The sequence below is a fragment of the Chenopodium album genome, chromosome 18 (genome assembly GCF_948465745.1).
Source record: "Chenopodium album chromosome 18, dcCheAlbu1.1, whole genome shotgun sequence".
In the NCBI taxonomy this organism is placed as follows: Eukaryota; Viridiplantae; Streptophyta; class Magnoliopsida; order Caryophyllales; family Amaranthaceae; genus Chenopodium; species Chenopodium album.
In genome coordinates this window covers 16,101,059-16,121,205 of record NC_137851.1, presented here as the reverse complement: position 1 = coordinate 16,121,205, position 20,147 = coordinate 16,101,059, and the positions used below count along the sequence as shown (strand labels likewise).

The 20,147-nt window shown below is 38.2% G+C and overlaps 3 protein-coding genes across 5 annotated transcripts; 2 read left to right on the top strand and 1 right to left on the bottom strand.

Moving 5' to 3' along the window:
• The first annotated feature begins 3,506 nt into the window (after positions 1–3,506).
• On the top strand, positions 3,507–13,768 carry LOC145591571 (putative LRR receptor-like serine/threonine-protein kinase At3g47570). Of its 3 annotated transcripts, none has more exons than XM_081648071.1 (5): positions 3,507–5,345; positions 6,310–6,424; positions 11,921–12,278; positions 12,734–13,105; positions 13,476–13,768. In XM_081648071.1, the coding sequence occupies exons 3-5, from the start codon at positions 12,167–12,169 to the stop codon at positions 13,481–13,483; spliced, it is 492 nt and encodes a 163-aa protein (XP_081504197.1). In that variant the 5' UTR covers positions 3,507–5,345; positions 6,310–6,424; positions 11,921–12,166; the 3' UTR covers positions 13,484–13,768. The 3 variants fall into 3 exon arrangements, with proteins under 3 accessions (XP_081504197.1, XP_081504196.1, XP_081504195.1); XM_081648070.1 differs by having other exon boundaries at positions 3,507–5,820; XM_081648069.1 differs by having other exon boundaries at positions 3,507–6,424.
• LOC145591917 (receptor kinase-like protein Xa21) lies at positions 9,694–12,072 on the top strand. Its single transcript, XM_081648400.1, has 3 exons — positions 9,694–10,307; positions 10,351–10,949; positions 11,006–12,072. The coding sequence occupies exons 1-3, from the start codon at positions 9,694–9,696 to the stop codon at positions 12,070–12,072; spliced, it is 2,280 nt and encodes a 759-aa protein (XP_081504526.1).
• A 1,091-nt stretch (positions 13,769–14,859) lies between the features above and the next one.
• LOC145593187 (leucine aminopeptidase-like) lies at positions 14,860–19,919 on the bottom strand. The gene is made up of 5 exons (XM_081649693.1): positions 19,259–19,919; positions 17,469–17,920; positions 16,599–16,832; positions 16,161–16,487; positions 14,860–15,478 (listed from the first exon to the last, which is right to left on the bottom strand). The coding sequence occupies exons 1-5, from the start codon at positions 19,788–19,790 to the stop codon at positions 15,182–15,184; spliced, it is 1,842 nt and encodes a 613-aa protein (XP_081505819.1). The 5' UTR covers positions 19,791–19,919; the 3' UTR covers positions 14,860–15,181.
• Between the last annotated feature and the right edge of the window lie 228 nt (positions 19,920–20,147).

Here is a 20,147-nt window from a genome sequence, read left to right as displayed (position 1 = left end):
GTTCGTAGTGGAGAATTGTAGAGGTTGGAATTTGGAATTGGTGAATTGTATCATCAGTTTTAATGACATAGAACCAAATTACTTTTGGCTATGATTTTAGTGTCTTTTTTCGGTTTTTTGATGTATTGTGGAGGTCCTTGTTATTGTTGCAGGGTGGTTGTAATGATTGCTCCCCTTCAAGAGTTTTTCAGATCGTTCATGAATTATATACACTATAAATATGTATTTATGTTTATTTGGCTTGCTTACTTATGGATTCTATAAAGATTCATGCTTTTTTTTTTTTTCACTCTTTTGCTCAGTTGATATTGCAACTCCGCCAGTGGGTTTCCCGCTGCCAGTCCCAAGCCTGGATAAAGGAGGAGGGTTACGGTAGGCCAGTGACAGCCAGTATAAAACTTCGTCACATCCCATGACATGAGCCAAACAGATATTTTCGTGGGGGCGTTCCCTACTCAGCGACGCGCTGCACTTCCTAGACCCGGGTGTAGTGATAAGTATGCAAGGGTTGCTAGGTCGTCGCCCAGAAGCGACGCGCCACATTGCCCGAGTGTGGTGTCAAATGAGCAAGGGCGTGCCATTGGGGCGTTCCCTACTGAGCGACGCGCTGCACTTCCCAGACCCGGGTGCAGTGATAAGTATGTAAGGGTTGCTAGGTCGTCGCCCAGAAGCGACGCGCCATATTGCCCAATTGTGGTGTCAAATAATCAAGGACTTGGAGTTGGGATCAGGAGGGAGCGTGGGAGAAAAGAATTTAGTTTGCGGATTGGTTCTTGGAATGTGGGGTCTCTTACGGGAAAATCAGCAGAATTGGTAGAAGTAATGAAAAGACGACGCGTGAACATCATGTGCCTCCAAGAGACAAGATGGACAGGAGAAGGAGCTCGAGGCTTGGTTTTGGGGTATAAGGTATGGTATGTTGGGCAAGAAACGAGCCACAGAACAAGGAATGGTGGAGCTAGGAACGGAGTTGGTGTGGTTCTCGATGAGAGGTTGGCAAAAGAGGTGATCGAGGTCTATCGGAAGAACGATAGGTTGATAAGGCTGAAGTTGCTATGTGGCAAGGAGATTGTGAATGTTATCAGTGCTTATGCTCCCCAAGTGGGTTTAGATGCAGAAGAGAAACGACAATTTTGGGAGGACCTAGACGAGGTGGTGCAGGGTGTCCACCACTCAGAGAAGTTATATATTGGAGGGGATCTAAATGGGCACGTTGGGGCGAGCCGAGATGGCTATGAGAGTGTCCATGGAGGCTTTGGGTATGGGCAGAGGGACGCCGGTGGTGAAGCTATTATGGATTTTGCCCAATCATATGATTTAATTTTGGCTAATACTTGGTTTAAGAAGAGGGATTCACACTTGATAACTTTTCGGAATGGAGCAAATGCAACTCAAATAGACTTCCTGCTCACAAGGAGCATAGATAGACAAAGTTGCATAAACTGTAAGGTTATCCCAGGGGAGAGTGTGGTCACCCAACACCGGCTATTGGTAATGACTATTCGTCTGAAAGAGAAGGCGAAGAAAAAAGTTAGACAAGAAGAACCAAGGATAAGATGGTGGACCCTAAGGGATGCAAAAGCTAAGGTTTTTACAGAAAAGGTAATTGAAGAAGCGGATTGGGATGGAGAGGTGGATCCGGACATGACCTGGTTACGAATGAAGAACTGTTTCCTAAGAGTGGCCAAAGAGGTCTTAGGGGAAGTAAGGGGAAGAACTTCGGTACAGAGAGATACTTCGTGGTGGAATGAAGAGGTGAAAGCAGTAATTAAGCAAAAAAGGGAATGCTATCAAGCCTTAGGAAAATGTAGGAGTGATGAAACCTTTGCAGCGTATAAGGAGGCTAAGAGTAAGGCAAAGGCAGCTGTTCGCCAAGCAAAAGAAAAGGCATATCAGGAGGTTTATGAAAAGCTTGATTCCAAGGAGGGAGAAAGGATCATTTATAAGATGGCAAAGAGAAGACAAGAGGCAAGGAAGGATATTGGCATGGTGAAGTGTGTCAAAGATAAGAACCAAATGGTCCTAGTGCAAGAGGAGGGCATCAAGGACAGGTGGAAGGGGTACTTCGATGAATTATTTAATGGAAGTAATGGAGTTGTGATAGGAGATACCTCTATGAGTGATGAAGAAATCAACATGGAGTATGTGCGAAGGATTAGGAGAGTAGAGGTGGAGATTGCACTGAGGAAGATGAAACCTAAGAAGGCGGTTGGCCCTGATGGGGTACCGATAGAGGTGTGGAGGTGTTTGGGTAAGATTGGTATTGATTGGTTAACAAACCTTTTCAACAAGATATGGACGGCTACAAGGATCCCACAAGATTGGAGGAAGAGCACCTTGGTCCCGGTTTATAAAAACAAAGGAGACGCTCAAGATTGTTCTAACTATCGAGGAATTAAGCTTATGAGCCATACTATGAAGTTGTGGGAAAGGGTGATTGAACAAAGGTTGAGGGCATGCACAAGCATTTCAGATAACCAATTTGGTTTTATGCCTGGGAGATCTACTATGGAGGCAATCCATTTGATAAGACAAATGATGGAGTTTTATAGGGTAAAGAAGAAAGATCTTCATATGGTCTTTATTGATTTAGAGAAGGCATATGACAAGGTGCCAAGAGAGATACTTTGGTGGGCAATGTTGAAGAAAGGTATCCCACGAAGGTATGTAGACCTAGTTAAGGATATGTATCGGGATGTGTCAACAAATGTGAGGACATGCGGAGGGTTGACAAAAGATTTCCCTATTACAATCGGATTGCATCAAGGGTCTGCATTAAGCCCTTTTCTTTTTGCAACGGTTCTAGACGAATTAACTAGACCAATTCAAGATGAGGTTCCATGGTGTATGCTGTTCGCAGATGATATCGTTTTGGTGGATGAGACTAAGGATGGGGTTAATGTCAAGTTGGAGCAATGGAGGCAAAGGTTGGAATCTAGAGGGTTTAAGCTAAGTCGGAGTAAGACTGAATATTTGGTATGTCGTTTTGGCACTCAGAGGGGGACAAGCAATGAAGTGGTGAGTTTGGATGGAAAGGATTTGACCATGAGTGAATGTTTTAAGTACCTAGGGTCGATCATCCAGAAGAATGGTGACATTGATCAAGACGTGACCCACAGGATTAAGTCAGGGTGGCTTAAATGGAGAGCGGCCACGGGAGTGCTATGCGACCGCAGCATTCCCTTAAAGTTGAAGGGAAAATTCTACAGGACTGCCATAAGACCAGTGTTGCTCTATGGTACAGAATGTTGGGCTTCTAAGAAAGAGCATATTAAAAAGATGGAGGTTACGGAAATGCGCATGTTAAGGTGGATGTGTGGAAACACTTTAAGAGATAGAATCAGAAATGAGGTTATTCGCAAGAAAGTAGGTGTGGCGGGCATTGTAGATAAATTAAGGGAAAATCGTCTGCGTTGGTTTGGACATGTAAGACGGAGACCCGAGGGTGCACCGGTGCGAAGAGTGGAAGAGTGGGACCATGGAGGGATTAAACGAGGAAGAGGGAGACCAAAGATGACTTGGTTGGAAGGAGTGAGGAAGGATATGAAGTGCATGGATTTACGTGAGGATGAAGTTTTGGATCGTAAGGGATGGAGGAGAAAGATTTTTGTTGATGACTACACGGAATAATCAAATTTGGTTCATGTTAGCCGACCCCACTTTTGGGATTAAGGCTTTGATTGATTGATTGATTGATTGATTGCTCAGTTGATATTGCCTTTGTCTTTTGTTGAATGTAATGGTATCAATGCTAGAAACAGGAAGATATGACGATTATGGGGCTATGTGAGAATAACACCATGTCGCCGTAGATAGTTCTTCATATATAGTTCTTCTAGGAAGAGGTATACATTACCACCTCAAGCCCTCAATGTTTTATAAACAATACAGGTAGTTACCATAGAATATAAACAAATGTCCTGGATCTAAAGTTTCTGCAGCAAACTGAAAAATATGGGCTGAGTGTCATATGAAGAAACTTGTTCGATCTCTGCGACGTGGAAATTCCTTGTATTCCTATTTAAGTACATAAACAGCATTTGTGCTACTATGTGGACCAAACTACCATTGTGGCATTGTCTGTTAGTCTATGGTCTGTGTGTTAATTGGACTCAGGAAGATGGAATGGGTGTTGCAGAAGATATATGGGAACAGACATTAAGTTGAGCCATTTAATGTGCTTTACCATGCCTTGAGATATGGGTTGAGAGAAATAGGTTATATTTATGTGAAGCACTTGTTCAGCCTGTGAAAGAAGATATCAGAGTGCTTGTAAACATGCTCTATGGAGGTCCCTTTTCTTGGATGCTTTAAACAACCAAAATCATTGTAATATTTAGTTCAACCAGCTGCTGATTAGTTACCCCCACCCCCCAAAAAAAGTACTAACCATGGTGGCTGTTGTTATCAGGGAATTACTGTTGACTAACCTTAATATAACTTGCTGTCATGTCTACTGTTCCTATACTTATCGCAGAGATTGTAATTCTGAGCTTGAATAAGAGATCCTATGATATTGTAATGGTTAGTGTCTGAAGATGTGTTCAACAGACGAGCAAGTGATTATTCTTCTTGTTTCAAGCTGAAGGATGTGATGTAAGGCTTAGTAAATAATTTCCTAGAAGGTTAGCGGCTTAGCCCCAGGCTATGTCACTTCGATACCCTATTGTACATCAGGTGTTGCGTGTCGAATCTTCCGGGACTTCAACATAGCACGACACCCAAATATATGGTGTCCTGTATATGAAATTTTTGTAAAATCTAGAGTGTCGGAGGATTTGACACTGTGTCGGACACGACACCCAAATCCAAGTCACTTTACCCAAATCAACCGAAGGAGATATTTATGGATCTTTTTAATTTTCTGGCAAAGTATTTTCCAATTCACTGAAGGAGATACTTTATAGCTTGAGCATCAGCATGTAAATGCTTTAAAATATATGTAGCAGTAATATGATTATGGGAGAAGCAGCTCTCTGTCTCTCTAACTATCATTCTCACCAGTGAATTCTTTTTTTTTTTTTTTTTCACTATTCAGTGTTTCGTCTGATATATATAGTTAAGGGATGTGATTTAAAATATACTAAGGTGCATGATGGCAACTTCCTTTCAGATGCTTCTCTCTGTTGCTAAGTCCACTTTCTGTACTGAAATGTCATGCGCATTTCTGTTGACAGACTTATTGATGAGGAATACTTCTACAATTATACAGGCAAGCTTGCAGATGAACTATTCTGTATATACTCTGTAGCATTATTTTATCCTGTTTATGGTTCCTGAAATAGGTTAGAGCATGCTGTGTATTCAAAAGAAAACCAAAGATGTCAAAGAATAACATGAAAAAGGTTTGTTATTCAGGTTGTTTCTGAATTTTTCCTTTAGTGTATTTGCTATATTGCATGGTTTTGATGATTTTCCAAGATTATTAGGGCCTTAAAAGTTTTTAATTGGATGTAAATGTTATGGATATACTTCGTATGTTTTAACTTAGAGCCATCTTGTCCAAAATATCCATGCCTGTCCTGCAGATGCTTAATTCTCTGCAACTATTTGTTACAATGTTTGATTTATTGCAATTGCGGTTGAATTGTAATTTGAAATCTTTGTAGTTATTTTGATCTAACTCAGTTACAGAAAAGGAAGCCCCCATCCCACAAGTGGTCAATTCTTTCTGGGAGTAATTGCGGAGGATATTGCTTATCTCCTATAGCTTCTTCCTTATCTGCCAAGTTTGTTTTTGGACTATTCCACCCTTCTTGGGCTTGACCTGTAGACACAGCTGAGCTGAGACTTAACCTTGCAGCCCACAAAGGAAGTCTAGTTGAGTAACTACTTTGTATCTGGTAAACTGTGAAGAGAGATCATGCTATTTATACCCCACTCTGGATTACATATAATACGTCCCTATGAAAAAATGCCCACTTCCCTTTTACAGTGGCATGTTCACTCTTTGAAGATCATGACTACCGTCAATCCTGTCCTTTGTCTTCTAAAATGTAATGTACACTGATTGACAAAAACAGCAGTCACAATAATAATATTGGATCATCAGACAAGATGAGAAAATCAGAAGAATATTATTATGATAAATGTACCATAACACCTAATTTTTGAAATATTTGGGAAAATTTGGTTTGAATATGTTTTTTGGCCATTGTTTCATGATGGATTGTGTCAGAAATAATAACTGCCTATTATGTTTCATGATCATTATGGTCTCTCTTGTATTGGAGCATCCAGTAGAAATTTGTCTATCCTGAAGAAGATTGTCAAGTAGATTTGACGTTATAATGCATTTGTTATTTGCAGATGTATATCAATGACAGGTAATTACGTGTAGAAGTTGATGAAAGGGAAATGAGATATCTCTCATGGTGAAATGTAAAACTGCTTGTATTAAATGGTTCCTGGTTTACAAATTCAGGTTAGTTATTTAACCCATACAAAAGCTATTTTGTTCTTGATGCAAACCATTTTTATTTGTTTTTATATGTCATTCTATGTTTCTTTTCAGAATGTTGTAACTTATCTATTTACATGCTAGGGATGGGTGCTAACTGCTAAGTTGTTATACTTGCTCATATCTTACTAATCTTAGTATTTGAATCAAAGTTCATATATCTCATATGGTACAAGATCATAAACTAAAAGAATAGAATTTTATGTTTACATAATTTTACATGGAATATTGGAATGTTGCACGTATGTGTTACTGATAATGCATCTAAGTTGCCTAGTATCACAAGGGAGATGCCATCATATTGACCACTGTTGCTACATATCACTCCCTTTACCTATATAGCCTTCTTTACCACAAGGCTATGAACAAAGTGGCTACCAAGTTGTCTTTGCTTGGTTATATCCTACATTTCCTACTATAACAATATTCGCTTGGTGCGTAAATTGCTATTGGATTTGTTACTTTTCAGAAAAGATTTTACTTTTTTTTCTTTTTTATTTTTTGACAGAAAGTTTTTACTAATTGACAACTAAGGGTAGTATTTGTCAAAATTGTACGGTTGGCAAAAATGTGCCAAATTAGAATTAAAAATAAAATTATAGAGATAATTTTATTAATGAAAATGGAAAAATCTGTGACACTATTATTTTTTTGTGTTTAATACGACATGGCATTATGAATTTATGATGCATTCCTGTTAAACATTATTGGTTCATAAAGCTTATTTTTATTATGTTCGTATAAAATACTCTATATTTGAGTGTAACTCTTGGTCAAAATTTTTTGCAAGCTGTTTCATTTACTGTATGCCTTCATGGCTTCACCTTTTGCCTCGTATCTAGGATACAGAACTTTCTAAATTCACAAATCTTAGCTCAAAAATGCCCCTTATTAGTCAGGGTTCAAATCATTCCCAAGTCAGATTATATTACTTCCAAGATCTGCAAATTTGCAAACTCTGATTTTTATTCATCCCTCGATGATTCCATGACCCCTTTTGCTTCAGTACACTTGGTCCTTTCTAAAGAACTATGAGTAGCATAATTAATGGTCCGTGTTTCAAATTTTTAGTAGTTCACTGTTCATCTGACTTGTGTAACCAACTAACCACTATTAAGCAAAAAAAACCTTGAATTCTCTTAAGTAAAACAAAGGTTTTAATGGGGTTAAAGGATATTAATTTTAGTCATTCAGTGTCAGATGGTTAACATATTAGCCATTCAGCCTTACTCTTCTTAATCCAAGGAAAATGGAACACCTGACTACCTAAAGAGAGGATTAGTATTTTGCTTCTATGTCTGAACAAGTGTGAAAAGTTCTATTGGTGTGAATGTAAAATATATCTTGTTTCTATTGAGAATTTGTTGAAGGGTCAATCACTTATGAAAGTGACACCGTGATTGTGAAGGATCATTTCATTGTTGCTCCAGTTAGGAGCTCTGGGCCAGGAATGTTAATACTGATTTGACTCAATTCCACAGTGCCTGGTCAAGAATATACTCAATCTAGCTGGCAGCATTGCATCTTGCTTTAAAGAGGTTGAAGGAGTAACAATTGGGATGGAAATTATCTCCTAGTCAACCAAATTCCTTCCTTTTCCATGGATATAAATGGGCCAAGGAAAGGGCAAGTCTAGAGTCAATTTCTATTAGTCAACCATAGTATTCTTTTCTTTTCCACTTTGTTGTTCCTTCTGTGCTGTTTCATATTTCTTGTTATAACACTAGGATTGTTCCTATCAGTGATACGTAAACCACACAATGCTTCTTGTGATGCACTTTTCATTAATTGTGAGTTTTGTGACTTCTATGGAAAAAGGTATGCACTTAATATTCTAACCCATTTTAAGGGAATTGGGGTACATATGAAAATAAAAATTAAAAGCAAAGCAAAACAAAATACCAATGCTTGAACTAAAGCAATAACTTCTCTGATCTCTGAAATTACTTCTATGATGGAATGTGTATATTACAGATTAAGCTGCGTCAAAAAAGTAGATCTTTGTTTAAGAGGATTCTCAAATTTTATAGCGTTACAATTTCTCCAAGTGACTCACAAATTAATGAAAAAGCTTCTATAATGTAATCTTCTTTGGTAAGAAAATACTTAAGAGGAAAAGTTGTCCTCAAAAGATAAAGAAGAATAGGGAAGATACCACGACAATTTAGTTTCATACTGTCAAGCATGAACATAGTCAAGCAATACAGTCAAAGATACAGTTGATTCCTTCCAAAAAAAAAAGAGTTGACATGTCTCTTTTTCATAACCATCCTGTATTTTCTTTGTTTTTCCAATAATTTAACATATTAATAATCTATTTTTGTTGGTTATGCTTTGACCGTTTTCCTCACAATAAGAATTCAAACGTAACCAACAGATAGGAACTGAGGGAGTAACATATGTTTGTTCCTATATGCTTCTAACTTATGGTTGTTCTTTGTAGCTTATGCACTTCTTGTAGGAAGTTAGGAACTAGAAGTTCATCATTTTTTATATCAATAGAGAGTACAAAATGGGCTGTCTTCAGCATCCCTTACTTGTTTCCCGAAATGTATAACTTCTACTGTTGGCTTATTCGATACTAATCAGGTTAGTATGAGTCAATTGGTCTTTACTATAATGATGCAGCGGATAGAATTGACCTAATATGAACCATTTTCTTCCTGCCCCTTGGTGAGGGCTATTATTCTGATTCCATAGTCAGCAAAAAAAAAAAAAAAAAAAAAAAAAAGAAAGTCATGTATGATTTGACCCATTGCTACCAAAATCCAGGGAACAAAGGTTAGCATGTAAATTTCCTATAATCCTATAAATCTGTGGTTTGAAGTCAAATCTCTGCGTTCAGATTGCAAGTTGTGTGAGTAAGATTAATAGTTGAAATTTGGCTACCTTAAATCGTTAAACGTGATTTGAGAAGTTAGATATTTAAGGTGAATTTTTGCATTCATATGCATGAATTGCAGGGTAACATAATTCAAGGTCGTTGCGTCAAGAAGCTCACCATATAGTCCCATCACATGGACGGATTTAAGAAGATGATACAAAGTTAACGGAATTCCTAGAATATTCCTGGAAATTATCCTAGAAGACTTAGCTAGCGTGCATTTCACTTGTGTTTTAAATGCAAGTCAGCTTTAGACCATGTCATAGAATGTAGTATAAATTTAAAAGTCTAGGAGTTATCAAACATCACAAAATAATACAAAGATAATATGCAACAACAGCAACAAAAAATGGGGGTGGACTATGAGAGAACATTACTCTTTTTTTCCATGAGTGATTCCCGTTTATATGTTCCTTCTTCTTCACTTCATAAGAAACACCTTCTGTTCTTCGTTATGTTATTGATACTGTATTTTGCTACTTGTGCTGGTACCTCTACTACCTCTAGCATTAGTTCTGATGCCAGAGGTAACATGACTGACCATTTTGCACTGTTAGCCTTAAAGAGCAAGATACAAAGAGATCCAAAAGGGGCCTTAAATTCCTGGAATCATTCCCTTCATCATTGTCACTGGGAAGGGATTACATGTGGCCACCGCCACAAAAGGGTTGTCCTCATAGACTTGTCGTCAAGAGGTTTGGTTGGTACTATATCCCCATATATAGGAAACCTCACTTTTCTCTATTATATTATTCTTCATAACAACTCGTTAGCAGGTTCAATTCCTGCTCAGATCGGTCTCCTATTCAGGCTGTCAGGCCTGAGTTTGCACCAAAACTCACTCACTGGGTTAATTCCAGTCACCTTATCTAAGTGCCTTCACCTTGAGTATCTTGATATAAGTGAGAACAATCTGGTTGGAAGATTCTCCCGAGAACTAAGCTCCCTTTCTATGCTTAAAAGGTTTGTATATTCATAGTAACAATTTAAAGGGACCTATTTTTAGAACTATTCAGAACTTTACCTCTTTAGAATTCTTATCTGGATCATTTAATTCCTTCGAGGGAACAATTCCTGAAACCATAGGTCAGCTGAAAAATCTCTCTTTCATTGCCTTTGGGTCAAACCATCTTACTGGGATGGTCCCTCCTATCTATAATCTCTCGTATCTTACCGTGCTTTCATTTCATTACAACCAACTTCATGGAAGTCTTCCAACAAAAATAGCATCCACACTTCCACGTCTAAGTATTCTTAACCTTGCTGGTAACCAGTTTTCTGGACCTCTTCCAGTTTCCTTGTCAAATCTTTCGAGTCTTACTCGCCTCGAACTCCGTAAAAATAAATTTCAGGGTAAAGTATCCATGAACCTTAGACGCCTAAAACATCTCCAGACATTACTTATCAATCAAAACCACCTTGGAAGTGGAGATGCTGATGATTTGAAATTTGTACCTTCCTTGGTCAATTGCAGTGACTTGACGGCTCTTGATGTGGGTTCCAACTATTTTGGAGGTGTATTACCAAAATCCATGGTCAATCTGTCAACCAGAATTAGATCACTAGGCTTCGACAACAATATGTTATCTGGTGAAGTTCCTGTAGGTATAGTCGTTTGTTTAACCTTGTCCTCTTGAACCTGTATGGTAACCAATTAACAGGAACAATTCCTACTGATATTGGAAAGCTTCATAACCTAGGAGGACTAGACTTTAGCTCAAACAGATTAACTGGCACAATTCCTGAGTCTTTAGGGAACTTATCCAAGTTAAGCGAGCTTCAATTGTATGCCAATTTATTGGAAGGAACCATACCTGTTAGTCTTGGGAATTGCCAAAATATTAATTTCTTGATTATGACTCAAAATCAACTCACTGGAACTATACCAAAGGAACTTTTTGAGGGTTTAACTAACCTGGTTGAATTAGGTCTAGCACAAAACCATCTGGAAGGACCACTTCCTTTTGAGGTAAGCAAGCAACTGAGCCTGGTAGGGTTAGATATTTCTAACAATAAGTTGTTTGGTGAAGTACAAAGTGGCCTTGCTAGTTGTGTCAGCCTGTTGTACTTATATATGCAAGGTAATTTCTTCCATGGACCTATTCCTTCATCATTCAGCTTTCTTGAAAGTATGCAGGAACTTGACCTTTCTCTGAACAAGCTCTCTGGCCATATTCCGGGGTACTTTTCAAAATTTGCCTTAACATATCTGAATTTATCATATAATGACCTTGATGGTGAGGTTCCTGTAGATGGTATTTTTGCAAATGCAAGTGCGGTGTCCCTCATGGGAAATGAAAAGCTTTGTGGTTGCATCTTTGAATTGCATCTACCAAGGTGCACAAGAAAAGAAGCAACTAAAAAGAAACTCTCTCTCAAGCTCAAACTGATTATATCTTGTGGTTGTGCATTTATTGGTGTGGCCATATTGTGTTCTTTGTATTGGATTCATCACAAAAAGAAACAAGAACTCTCTCTCACCAGATCATATTTTAGGGAGCCTTTCTTTAAAGTGTCGTACAATATGCTGTTAAAAGCAACAGATGGATTCTCTACATCAAATTTACTTGGTGCAGGTACGTATGGGTCTGTATTTAAAGGGGTGCTTGAGCCAAACCAAATGGCGGTTGCTGTGAAAGTACTCAAGCTTCAACAGCAAGGTGCTTCAAGGAGTTTTCTGAAAGAGTGCGAAGCTCACCCTGCTTCAGAGGGTGAATATTGCTCTTGACGTGGCTTGTGCGCTTGATTATCTCCACCATGGCTGTGAAAAATCTATTGTGCACCGTGACTTAAAACCAAGCAATGTCATACTTGACAATGATATGGTTGCTCATGTTGGAGATTTTGGTCTCGCAAGGTTTCTTCCACAATCCTCATACCCAAACCAGAGTAGTTCAGCTGGAGTTAAAGGGACTATTGGTTATGCTGCACCAGGTAGTTTCTACAAAGTTGCTTCTTTAATGACTCGTATTCCTTTCTAAGCTCCATCTCCTTGCTTCCTTTGCATAACTTTTTTCTTTATTACCTCCCTTCTTAGCCTGCATAAATATATGAAATCTACAGCAGATTTGGTAAGCCGACTACTTTTTTTCTAGTTTTTTTTTTTTTTTTATTTTTTATTTTTTTTTTTATTTTTTTTTATTTTTTTTTTTTACTCAATACTTTATTATTGGTGCAAAATTTTGGTGATGCATCAAATATAAGATTACGAAATAGGAACACCCAACTATGACTATCCCAAAAGTATAATAATGAGTTTTTTCACAGAGGCAGTATATTAAAGGAGTATTTCCTTTTAGGATGAAGCTATTCTTCTCTTATGTTCATGAGTTCACAAGAGAAGTTTTTTCTGTATCAATCTCGTTTGATGGATAATTACTTGTGGACAGAGTATGGGCTTGGAGCTGATGCGTCAACAGCTGGTGATGTTTACAGCTTTGGAATCCTGCTTCTAGAAATGATGACAGGCAAACGACCCACTGATGAAGCTTTCATTGAAGGTCTCAACCTTCACACTTACGTGAAGACAGCTTTACCTGATAATGTGATGCAGATTGTTGATCCAAGTCTTTTGGACAATCTTGATTATGCAGTCAGCGATACCAGAATTTATAGAGAAGCCACAAGTGCACAGAGGATAAGTTACATGGTCTCAGTGATGGAGATTGGGGTGACATGCTCAATGGAGTCAGCTCAAGATCGGATGAGCATAACTGATGCTTACGGTGAACTCCAAAGCATTAAAGCTATCATTCTTCGAGGTAAGAATTCACTTCCTTTCCCCTTAAAATTTTAAAGTAGTTACAGTTCTTTAAGCTCATCTAAAATCTGAATTCATGAATATCACATCATATAACACAGCATTGTAAAGCGGTTTGGTCTAAGAATTAAGCTAAATATCTAACAATTATGCCAATTACTCTGTCTGACTGCAATGCCCTGCTTTTATTAGTAAATGATTACTACATTTACATATACAGTTATACCGTTCTATTATTATACAAAAATATATCTAACATGTTAGCTAACAAATTAACGATTATGGGGTATACCGAATCATTGTTAGCTAGCGTGTTAGGTTTTCTTGATTTAATTCATACTTATGGTGTTCAAATTTTTCTGTGGGAGCAGGACGTTGATCGCAGGATGTTGATTGTACAGCACAACCCTTCTGTGAAAGAAGACTTATATCTTTGGTACTCACCACCAGACTTGTTCCAAAACAAAAAATGCTTTGAGTCTTTTATTCTATGATGCTGTCACCAATTGACAAATTACAAAAACTGTTGTAATACGAGTAGTAACTATTAACAGAGAATTATGTGTCTTAGTTGGACTACATGTTATTTAGAACTGCTTATTCAGAAAGAATTGTTTTTTTAACTATTATTATTATTATTATTATTATTATTATTATTATTATTATAAAAATATCAAAAAACCTACAAAGTCAATCAATTTACAAGAAATTGGTGGGGAGCCAAGATACAATCTGGGCCCCCACCCCTCTAGTTATAGCGAATCCGATTCTGCTGAAAATGTGAGCAGCTACACGATCACCAATATCCTGAGTCTTAGCGAACGCCTGAATCCGCTTCAGTAACGCAATAACATCCTTCTCTAATTCCCCCAACAAAGAAAAGGAGAAAGGAAGAAAACCATAGCCAATAGCCCTGCAACGCGCCCCATAGTTGTCCCGCTTCCTCTGAGCCGCCGCTGACACAACACGACCAGGAACGAAGTCAGACAACCCCGATTGTGTCAAAGGTGAAGACCCCGTCAAGTCAACACATACATCAAGGCCTCTATTCCAGGAATAAAGCAACACATCTGTTGGACGTAGAGCCCCGTCATTCCCTCCGGTCAACCCAACGTTAACCTCCTTTCGAGCAGAAATCTCATACCGAAAACAAATATCAACAAGAGTGTCATGAACAACATTGTGCCGATGTTTAATATCCACCATCCCAGCACAAGACACTGCATAATCCCCATAAATGTCCCCATCAAAAACCCTTGAGCAAGCAGAACACAGTGTTGAAACGGAGAACAAAGGAACACCCAACCGGTAGCAAAGAACACTACGATAAGTCTTACCATTCATAGTCTGACCCAAATCCGATATCGAGACTGTCCGCAACCAGGCCGAAGAGTGGTCCCCCTGTTGAGACTTCCATAATAGGCTACCTGACGCAGAGTTAAGAAGAAAGTGGAATTTGCAAATGCAGTGACCTTCGTGAAATATATATATGCCAACTTTTTCATGAAACAACCCATCCCGGAGAAGCAAAGAAGCACCGGAGATGCAACCACCGGAAAATCGACGTGGAAGCCTAACCTACCCAGCCCAAATCGCCCCAATATTATTATTATTATTATTATTATTATTATTATTATTATTATTATTATTATTATTGTTGTTGTTGTTAATTAATTAAGAAATAAGTATCTGATGTGTTCGGTTCGTGCTCTTTTATTAGGATTTTTTTTTTCCCCTTTGAATCTTTGAAGAACAATTCGTTTCATGACCTAGCTTAGTTATTTCATAAAAGTATGTAAGCAAGACCAGCAAAGTAATACTCTTAAGTATTCAATGCACAATTTTTAAACACGAAACAAGATGAAATATGTTCACATTGTTAGCTACTCATTGACTAATTGGCTAATTGCCTATAGGTACAGATATAAGCACTCCCAATCTTCCATGCTTTATCTCCACACTTCCGAGTCCTATGGCAAAACGGGCATTGATAACCCTATCTCACATAGAGGAGTGCCAATATAACAAGGCAGAAGCGTTAAAAACCATGTTTCCCACTTGTAGTAACTAGCAAGAGTTACAAATGCTTGGATAGAATCGCTTCCACCACGCCTTGAGCTATTGGGTGATAGCAGGCCCGTGTTTCTGCAAACACCCTTTTTGCCAATATTTTCTCTTCTTCCTTTCCAGGACCTTGCACAAGGTAAGTATAAAGGGGGCGAAGATACTTCATCCTCCCAACCTCCTTTAAGGTCTCCTCTACCTCACCATAATAATCTCGGCAACCAGATGAAATTGCCAGTTGAAGAAATGCCACTTTCACTTCATAGTCTTTTGATTCTGCAAGTCGGTAGCGTGCATCCAGTGCTGACACCTGTTTATCAAAAGATTCCTTATACTTGGTTCAATAATACATGGTACATGTGACAACTTTACAGCAATGTTAAAACACGACTTCAAATTATTCCATAAGCCTTATGCTTCTGATAGGACATGCAAGAATATAGAAACAGCCAACACTGCATGTTTACCTAACTTATCCAAACCAGTCTTTAAACGGTGGATGATGCTGCCTAGCTTATTCCATGACCCAGTTCACAAAAAATAAAAAAATGTGTAATGGGAGGTTTCCAATACAGGAGAGATTCACAGAAAATGGGGTGGTGATGTGACATGGAGTAAATCACTAAAGATTGCACACATAGAAGGATATCATCTGATGAAATGAGCAGCAACCACTTGGATGATGATGGACTAAAAGTATGGATCAATCAATAAAATTTAGCATAATATGATTCCTGCAGTTGTTCTTAATCCATTCTAAGATAATGGAGATAACTCCAAAGATTCATGAAACAATGCAAATACCCTGCTAAATAATCGATAGCATCCCATAATCATGCTTCTTTCAACCACAAATGACACCTCACCAAACTCAACAGTAACAGTTTGAAATATATCCGTAAGCAAGGAATAATTTTGCATGATAATTACAAGCGAACAAATAGATTGAATAAACGACAGCAGAAATGCTTGAGAACAAGAGGAAATGCTACCTGTGAAGCTTCAACAGATTTAGGGAGGAACTCTAAGTACAGCTCCCATTCCTGCCCTCCCCATTCAGCAACTTCGTCATCCCTTGGCATCCGCCCATTTATGAATTCATGTGCAAGGGATGTAATCTTAGTATAAAGCTTGGATTCCGGTGCCAGAGCATCAGGTGGAATTCCCATGCCCTCAGTCCACAGCTCCAAATTGATTTCCTTTTCTATGTCAGGGACATTAGCTTTCAGGAAGTCCAAGAAGGTCTCAGTATCAATTGACTGGAACTTAAAGGTGGTAATATACTTCTTAACGAATTCATCAAATGCAGGTCTGCCAATCTGCAAAATCATAGAGGAGCAACAAAGTGCATATAATGCCTAGTTAATCTGTTTAAACATTAATACCCTTGTAACATACTATGTATGAAGTATAAAGTCGATCTAACAAACCTGACGTTCAATGCGCCAAAGGAACTGAAAGCCTTTTTCATATGGAACCTGTGAATATACATCATCTGGATCCACTCCTTCTTGGTTTGTTTTAAGCTTTGTAAATTCCATGTTGTCTTTAAATCTTTCCATTTCATCATTTAAGCCTTTCCAACCTATACCAATATTTAAAGCAGCCCTGTCTTCCCCTTGCACCACCTCAACAATTCTTCTTTCTGCATAAGTTGTAAAACCCTGAATATCACAAACAGAAAAGGTTAGTAGTTCTATACATGATATTAAAGGTTAGTAGTTCCAAACATGATGATCAATACAGTTTACAAGGGCCAAAATTGAACAATTTCAAGGCCTGGAGACATTTTATTCATGATCCAATTTCAAACTGGTAATATGTACTTTCAAGATAAGCAATCCAAATATATAATAATTTATTGTAAATTTGCAGTAGAGAATTTAATTTGTATGCAACAGGTATACTCTATTTGTAGTAATCTCCCTCTCCCCAACATAATAAAAGAAAGATGGTTTGCAACCTTCGATTCTCTATTCATCATTTTACTTTAATATCTGAAGATAAAATCTGTCTTAACTCTTGACAAACAGTAAGCTCTCACTATTGACTAAAGTCAAAGTAACAATTATCAGGGGAAATTATCCTGCTACAGTAACATTATGGTCATATGATTATTGCAGCTATCACATTAACTCTGAATCAAGCACACAACAAAATCCATGTAAATAGTCCAACATTTAGCAATATGATATACGTATTTCCAAATACCCATACCAGAAGTACTGAATTGCATGTTTGATCGACAGTGATAAAATTAAGATGCATAAAACCTATATTGTCAACAGGGTAAGATGTACCTCATTCAACCAAAAGTGTTCATTATTCTTATTTGTAATTAAATTTCCAGTCCAACTGTGGGCAAGTTCATGAGCCACCACTTGCGCTCCAGTTGCATCCCCTTTTATGACCGTAGGTGTTAGAAACACCATCCTTGGGTTCTCCATACCTCCATATGGAAAGCTAGGAGGCAGAACTAACAAATCAAATCTTTCCCAATCATAAGGTCCAAATAACTTCTCCCCTTGTCTGATCATATCCTCAGTTCCTGCAAACTCTCTTGCAGCTGAATCTAGAACTGAAGGCACTGACTCAGCATACACTCTCGTCCTTGGACCTACCTCCCTGTGGCTGATTTCTCCAACTGCAAATGCAAAAAGGTATGGTGGTATTGGCTGCTCCATGACAAACTCCTCCACAATCCTATCTTCCGCACACCACATTGAATCATCACATGCTGCTCCCGCCTCACCTGTGAAATCAACATTGTCCATCATAATGCAGATCAAAATTTGGAACATTTATATGTCACAGAGCTTAACCATATGCTTTGAAAGTTGAAGTTTTTATTTTATTTTAAAAAATATGCAGTACGAGTATCACGCTAGTAAGAAACGTGTGTGATGTTTTTATAGCCAAATTTTTTCACAAGAAAAATTCTGTACTAAGCAGGGCACTGGTGTAGATTTTCAAAACAAAATAAATCAGCCAAGAAATGTACATGCCTATCAAAACATTGACCACAACCAGAAACAATGGAAAGACCAAACAAAAAGAATGTATAGTCTACAGTCCTACTCCTACCAGGCTACCACTCTATAACAGCTCCCGCCCCCCCCCCCCCCCCTCCTTCCCTCCACGCCCCACCAACTCGCGTGTGCGGGCGCACACACATTTGAAATCAACCCTTGATAAAAGGGACCATATTATGATATTTTCATTAGAGATTGTGATTGCTCTAGTGAAGCTCTGATGCCCACCTATAGAGTGGGAGCAAGATCCTGCTCTATCTTCAAAAGTTCTTTCTACAAAACACTCTATAATTCATCTTGTTTACTACAAAGGTCAAAGTTTGATCACAAACGCCACTAAAGGAAAATTAGAGACATATATACAAGACAAAGGATATAATTATACAAGCTCAAAATAAGATATTACATAGATACAACATTCTTCATAAAATAAAACAAGATATGCAACTTCAAAAGTACTCATCTTCAATATTAATTTCTATAATTCATCATTTCATCCTATGTACTTCTGTATAAAGGTCAAAGTTCCATCTTAGAAGCCATTTAAAGAATACTTCATACGGAGTATAATCTTAGATATATACACAGGACAGAAGTTATAATCTTACACGCCTAAAACAAGATATCACATAAATGAAACATTCTTCATATATATATGTATAAGAGAAGTATACAGTTACCCACCCAACGCCCCCCACCACCACCCCCCCCCCCCCCCCCCAAAAAAAAAAAAAAAAAAAAAAAAAAGAAATATATCAATATTGAATCTTTCTTGATTTACGAAAAATCAAAATTTGTTGAGCAGACAATTCATACTCCATTCCAACTTAACTATCCATTTTATTCTCAACATTTCGCAATCTACAATAGCTAAGATCAAAAAATGGTACCAATTGAAACCTTTCTTCAATAATCTAGTAAATTATACACTTTTACTATTCTAAACATTCGCTTGTTCATAATCGTTGCGAATATTCATCAATCATCACTTACAAACTCAGTAAAACGATGACAGAATTAATTTAATTCATAACAATAAGAACAACCAATGATCTCACCAGCAGTAGGAACACGGCGCTCGACATGCCGAGCAGACATAACAGCAGACAGAACCCGAGGGATATTAATCTTCGCCGAATACGTAATCCTCGCGGCCGGAGTATCCTGGCAAGGAAAAATCGACCTCGCATGAATCGCCTGACATTGAGTATAAACAAACGGCAACGTCTTATTAAACGTCTGAGGAGGCGTCAGCCATTGAAGAGCAGAAGAATTAGGCGAAGTTTGAAACGAAACAAGAAACTTGGATTGATCAGAGAGAGTAACAGTGAGAAGAGCACCTTTAATGGGGTCAATTTCAGAGGAGAGAGAGAATGGAATTGGGGTTTTGGTGTCGGGGTCGATGATGGAGGTTATCAAAAGAGCGCGAGTATCGAGGGAGAGGTCGCCGGAGAAAGGGGAGGAGAGAGAGAGGAGAGCGGAGGAGTGGATGATTGAGGAAGAGAAGTCGAAGAAGAGAGAGAGTGAGATGTGGGTAGTGAAAGGGTGAGATGAATTTGTGTATGAGTGAGGATCGATTGACGACGCCATTGATGGAGGAGTTAGGGTTTTGAAGGTTTAACAATGGCGGAAAAGAGGGGAGGGAAGGAGAGAGAGAGAGGAGTAGTGAAAGAGTGAAGTGAAAATGGGAGTGTTGGGAGTGATTTATGCAAAGTGTAAAGGGGAGTGTGTTATGTGTCAGAGGATATGTGTTTTGCTTATTTTTTTTAGGGTTTTAAATTTGGAGGGAGAATAAATTAAAGGTGTACTATGTGTTTTAATTAAGGTTTTGTTGACTATACATAATTACTTAATTATAATATAAATATATTAATTATGGAGTACGCGAGAGAAAAAACCTGTCGAGTGAGGAAAATGACCTTCTCCAAAGGTTGAACAAGAAATTCA